The 6,247-nt window shown below is 38.9% G+C and overlaps 1 protein-coding gene across 1 annotated transcript in view; it reads left to right on the forward strand.

Moving 5' to 3' along the window:
* The window catches only part of LOC116702204 (glutathione S-transferase A), a gene marked incomplete in the record, with an annotated part of 9,543 nt that extends 6,104 nt beyond the window's left edge, over positions 1-3,439 (forward strand). Inside the window, 3 exon segments of the mRNA XM_032536378.1 lie at positions 961-1,038; positions 2,436-2,524; positions 2,630-3,439. Coding sequence (XP_032392269.1) covers positions 961-1,038; positions 2,436-2,524; positions 2,630-2,762 — 300 coding nt within the window.
* Between the last annotated feature and the right edge of the window lie 2,808 nt (positions 3,440-6,247).

Here is a 6,247-nt window from a genome sequence, read left to right on the forward strand (position 1 = left end):
AGTAATATTGTAAAGTTTGGCTTCGATAGCATTTATTTTGGCCGAGATATGGCAAAGTCGGCGTTTTCATAGCTAGCTACACAAATTTGTTTGCCCTTAATACGCGCAATTTTTCTCCTATAAAAAATCTTTATATAACTTTTTGTGAGGTTGGCCTGGAGATGCTATGTGCCAAGTTTCGTGCAGATCCATTGCACGGTCTCGGAGTTCGAAAAAGTAGGTTTTCGATAAATCGCCATTTTTCACGCGTAAAAGTATAGGCGGAAATGGGCGTGGCCTATATCACGAGATTCATTAGGATCCAGGGAACGCGTGGATGTAAGGTTTTTTAATATCCGATGTACGGTTTGCGAGTTATAGGGCTAAACGTGTTTTTCTCTGCTATAGCGCCACCTAGTGGTAGAAGTGGGTCAATTTTTTTGGCTGAGGTCTTTGCGGACTTTCGGACCAGTCCTGAAAATGGCGCGTCGCCACCATGTCCTGCTGTGTGAACCGCGTATCGCCCTGCGATACCGCGGTGCACGCATCCTCGGGCTTGGACCCCTAATTACTATTACTGTGACCGTTGAGCTCGCCCAGTTTTTCTGGGTACAGCTCAGCTCATTAAATATGAAAGAGAATTTGCATGAATCGAGATACCACACTAGAACGGTCTTAAAAGAAGGTGACCAAGGCATTTTTTTCAACAGAAAATGTTAGAGTCCAAGGTAGAACTTCAGACAATACCAAAGAGTAATGAAATATGTGACCGGACACCTTTAAACTATAAACTGAATTCAACACATATGCCAAGGAAAGAACAGTAAGAGAGTGTGTGTGTGTGTGTGTGTGTGTGTGTGTGTGTGTGTGTGTGTGTGTGTCGTGTGTTGTGTGTGTGTTGTCTGTGTCTGTGTCTGTGTCTTGTCTGTTGTCGTTCTGCTGTCTGTCTGTCTGTCTGTCTGTCTGTCTGTCTGTAGGTAGAGGCATGACTCAGCTCTAAAGAGAAACAGGGAAGCACTGGCCACTGAACTCAACCTCTGGGAGGGTTACCTGCAGAAGGTACTGTAGTGTGTGTGTATAGTTTTTAAAGGGAAAATTGGCCACCTTTAATGTGGATTTCCAATCAGTACTGATTGTATGTGTGCAGTAGTCAATTGAAGGAACAAATTTCCCTGTGTTTGCTATATTTACTGAGAAAGTGACTTCTCCAGGTCTTGGAGCTGTGGCAGCTGTGCCTACATGTACCAGGATGCATTGTGCGCTATCGACGAGTGCATAAGCCTTCTGAAATAAACGATTCAAAGATGTGAAAATATGCCGGCAAAATAAGTTAAAAAAAAAACAGCTTGAATGCCGCATTGGAGTACAACAATTTATGCAGAGGTTATGTGTTTACCTACATATACAGTACATACTAGACAGTCCCTTCTGGTTTTTGCAGACTTTTTTTGAGATTGTTGCGGACCAAAATGCCTGATGTTGCGGGAGCTTTTGTAAAAGATTGCGATAAAAGTTGCTATGTTTTTTGTATGTTTGTTGCAATAAATTTGCGGGAGACAGAGAAAGTTGCAAAAAAGTTGTGATTTTTTTGTTATTGTTGTATAGTTCTTTAAAAAATAAAAACGAATTGTTTTGGGTAAAATAAAAGTACTCTAGGCTGAGTTTTCCTAGTAACCTCACCAAAAAGGCTCAGGATGCTGCAAATGTTGGTATGTTATGAAAATGGCCGTTGGATTTAAGACAAAAAAATAATAATTTATTGAATGAATCAAATTTAAACATGTCTGTCAGTGGCTTGTTGAGTTTTACCTTGTTAGTTAATTTCCTGTCCTCGCCTGCGACACATTCATACTGTTTGATAAAGGATTTATTGGACTTTAAATTAACATTGCACTTACAATAATAAGCTGTCCTCAATTTAGGTCATGCTGTAGGTCTCATCTCTGCTTCAGAGACATCATAGTGAAAAATCATTACAGCACACGTTGATGTTAAAATGTATACAGGTTGGTAGGACGGTCTGAAATGTTTTGCACCATCTTTCACTGTAGGTTTTGTTGGTTAATGTGAGATGTTCAAGTCACACGTGTCTCGTTACGCAGTGAAATGAATATGGCCCCTTACGTGTGACGTCAACCCGTTCTCACTCACGCTTGGTCATTGTTTCTCAGTCACGTATTGATACAAAGTCTGTGGGACTGCTGGTATTGGTTTAAGTCGCAGGAAAACTCTGGTCACTGGTGAAATTTGCGAAAAAGTTGCGGTGATTGGTCAAAATTGGGAGTCACAACAAAGTCACGTGATTGGTTGAATTTGCGTAAATTGGCGCAATGGCGACATAGCAAATCCTGGAGGGACTGACTAGAGATTTCTTTGCACACACACACACACACACACACACTCTGCATACAGTGGCGCATTAAACATGCTTTATTTTTCAACCTTTTTCATTCAAGCTGGGCCCTGGCTCTCACCTTGCAGGACCCTTCTTCTCTCTGGCAGATGTGACTGTTTTTCCGACTGTTGCTACTCTTTTCAGATTTGGGTATGTGGGAGAAGGCTGTTTCATTTTCTAGATGTCACATGAACAAAATAAGTGATGTTATGCTTGACATTATAGTTCAAAGGTGTCTTATCTTCTTTTCTTAAGGCTGTCTGCTGAGCGTTACCCTAACCTTGGAGAGTATTATGCTCTGTTGAAAGAGCGGCCCAGCATCAAAGCCAGCTGGCCTCCTCACTGGCTGGAGAATCCCAAGGGACAAGACACATTAAAAGACATTTGAGATCCACACACACACTTTACATCTAGTTTGCTACAATGCTTTTTCCCCTTTTATTTAACATGGTTTCAGTTCACACTTTAATAAACCTCCTTTTAGTTCTCCTAACAAAAAAAAGAAAATGTTGAGTTTGCCACTATGTTCTAGATATTTTAGTGTTACAAGGCCAGTCAGATGCTTCTTATTAGCATTTTTAGTTAGTTTAAATGTTTTTGTCAATCATGCGCCTGTCAAATCTTGGACAAAGACCAGTTGATAAACAGGTTATAATAAACTGAAAGATGTTTGCAGGGCAAAAGGACGCAGGCAGAATGTTCCATTGTGATATTGTATGAAGCAGCTTTTGTTGCTGAGATACATTGTGTGTGATATGAATGTCTGTTGACTAGCAATGGAACATAAGTTTCATTCAGTCTTCCTATGAAGTCAGTTGTTTCTTGTACTAAAAACAAAACCTCCAATCCAGCAAACATGTCTTGTAGGTTCTCTTTTTACACACTGCATTGTAAACCAGTATGTTGGCAATACAATTTTACTGTATTTTAGCATAGGCCAAATAAAACCCAAGGTGTCATTGACTGAGAATAAAACGTGTATTTAAGTTGGCTTACTGTTACTGGACACAACATTGCATGAACCCCAATGTTCAGGTCAAGTCTAGATTTCTAATCAGTCTCAATGACCATGTTGGCATGAAAAGTAGTTTTATTGTTTAAATGGCCATGCCTAAACTGGTTTTTCTCTGCACAAAGGTAAGTGAAGTGCCCTGTGTTAGCATGACTTGGCACATTTAAGGTTAGTCCAGTTACATAAAATATAAATTATTTAACATTTGACGTAGCTTTCACAGGCATTAATTTAGACAGCCACAACAGCTGTACTATATGTTGTACCATATGTTCTTTGACACTTTAATAAAAAACAGACATGCATCTGCTAGGGGATAGGTGTTTTTACATGCTTATAAACTTGGCATCAGATCCTGCATACTAATAAATATATAGTAGCATTTCAGCCTGATGTGTATCAGTGGACCAAGTATAACCCTAGAACAGAGACGAGTTTCACAGCAATGGATCGAGAAAATTAATATCTATAAATGTCTCATAGACTGTATGTACATTCTGTACTTTACAAGGAGTAAAGGGGAACCACAGGACCTGTGTAAAGTGACATCCTGTTCTCTGACTTGACCCTTTTATCTGACGCTTTCTGTTGAATGTTCTGGATATTTTTCTAGGCCTGTGCTTAATTTTGGTTCTGTGGACTTGGCTCTTCCCTGTTTTGCATCATCAGCTGATGATATTAGAAGCGGTTGGTATTTTACTTGGAAGAGATGGAAGAAGTATCATGGGGCTGGTTTATCTAAGCAACAGTCTGTGCAACATGAATAATGCAATGCTTCTCAGTTCAAAAGTTCACACACGGAGAATACTCAACTGTTTACTGTGATAACTATGGAAACATGTATGTGATTAAATTGCATCTTACTGGAAAAGTAAAAAAAAAAAACTGGATAATGCTGATCACATGTTGGCAATCAACCTACTTTTTTTCCCGATTGAACTACAGTCTGCACTACCAACACTCACGTGAGCTAAACGGTTCACATCAGCTGCAAAACTCATTCCAAGCAACACAACTCTTAACACACTCTTAACAAGCTCAGTGCAGCCAAACACTGCACAATCCCCACTGAGATAGCATACACTGTCACTCAGAACACACAGAGTAACAACACTAGCGTCAAACAAATTTTCTCATTTTTTCATCTTTGTACAATTTGAGTGACTTCATACTACTTAATTATCTTTAAAGAACAGATATAGATGTTATGTAATACACCAATTTTCACGTAAGGTAAACAAGAAGGAATTAAAATCAGAAATTTGCCTCTAGTAATTTATGGAATTACTGCAAACTAAAAGTGCACAGCAGTAACAAAGAATATTTCTATCTCATCTTGTGCACTGGCTTATCTTCAAGGTCATGCCGTATGAACTGAGCTTTTAACACCATAGACAGTCTGATGCTCACATTCACACACACAACTCATTATCTTACACACACACCATACACTCCCGCCCCGTATCCGTCTGACTGCATCATCTCTAAATACTAATGAATGTGGTGTTTCCGTTGCTTTCACCTCCATTACATTCTAAAAAAACGTTAAGAACACAGTTTTACTATAGTAAAGGTAGTGTTTTTCACATTTAGTTTTTTTTATAACATGTTGGTATCTTTGCTCTTTTATCTGTTTCTCTCAAACAATACAGTGTATACTTATTTGTAGTTCTTATTTGGTGTTTGTATACAGAAAATGTATATGTTCAATAAGTAGTCTAAAACAAGACACCTGCTTAGTCTTTCAGCTAAAATTACAATCATCAGTGTTTGAAAAGCACCAGACGGAAATCTATTCTGTTTTGAGTGTGTGGTTAACAGTTGTGACAACAGTGTGTTAGCATTTGAACAAAGTGCTGTAAATCCACAGTGTTGTGCAGGTCGTGGTTAAAGCCATGGCATAAGTGTGTAGAGATTTGTTAAAGCAATGAAAAACGAACTAGAGTTTGGTCCACATGAACTGCTGCTATGCAGACTGTAGTTAGTTGTGCATGTGACTCAAGTTATGCCCACTGTTGTTTAGCAATCGGAAAAAAACTGTAATGTTATTCCAAAACACAAAATAGAGGCATTTTAAGCCAAATTTTAATGTAATTTTTATTTTAGAAACATCATACCTGAACAAAAATGTCCACATGTAACTATCTGGGGGTTAAAATATATGTGTACGTATATGTACCAGAGAACTCCATCTTCCAACTTCTACATTAAAAAGAAAAACTACAGCCTGTATTTTGTGGCCTGCAGTCATTCAATCAGCCTTTCTTCACACAGCGGAAACAGCCCACTCTCTTTTCCGTGGACACCCTGTGTACACAGGATACAAACCAACGTATTAAATTTCAAGTCATGCATGTAGAGCAAAACCTGGCATATCGGCCAACATGACCAAATATGTAAAAACAAAAGTTATATTGTAAACACCATTGCTTTTTGTCCTTCATAATATGCTTTGTCAACAAAAACTGTTTATGTCATGCTAGTCAAGCAAAATGAAGCTGATGAACTGATCATGCGCTCATAGGAGCACACTGATGAAGATGGGGGGGGGGAAGAGAGGTAAAAATTTTAGAATGGAGATGAAACGATATGAAGGGGTGGAATGTCACCAGTGCATTCACGCAAAAGCCACACACCACTTCAGACTAAAAGGTCTGATTGAGTTGTTGAAATATGAAGAAAATATTATTCAATCCTTTTTGTCAACCTCTTCGGATAATATTCAAATAATACTGGTCAGCAGTTCTAGTGCTGGAAGGAACAGGCTTCAGCAAAACCATGTCTTTCCATGTGATTTCTGCAGCTTTCTTTCATGCGACAAGTTGTCTCTTGATTACAACTGCAGACCACAGACAGCAGAA

Source organism: Etheostoma spectabile, chromosome 14, assembly GCF_008692095.1.
Source record: "Etheostoma spectabile isolate EspeVRDwgs_2016 chromosome 14, UIUC_Espe_1.0, whole genome shotgun sequence".
NCBI lineage: Eukaryota > Metazoa > Chordata > Actinopteri > Perciformes > Percidae > Etheostoma > Etheostoma spectabile.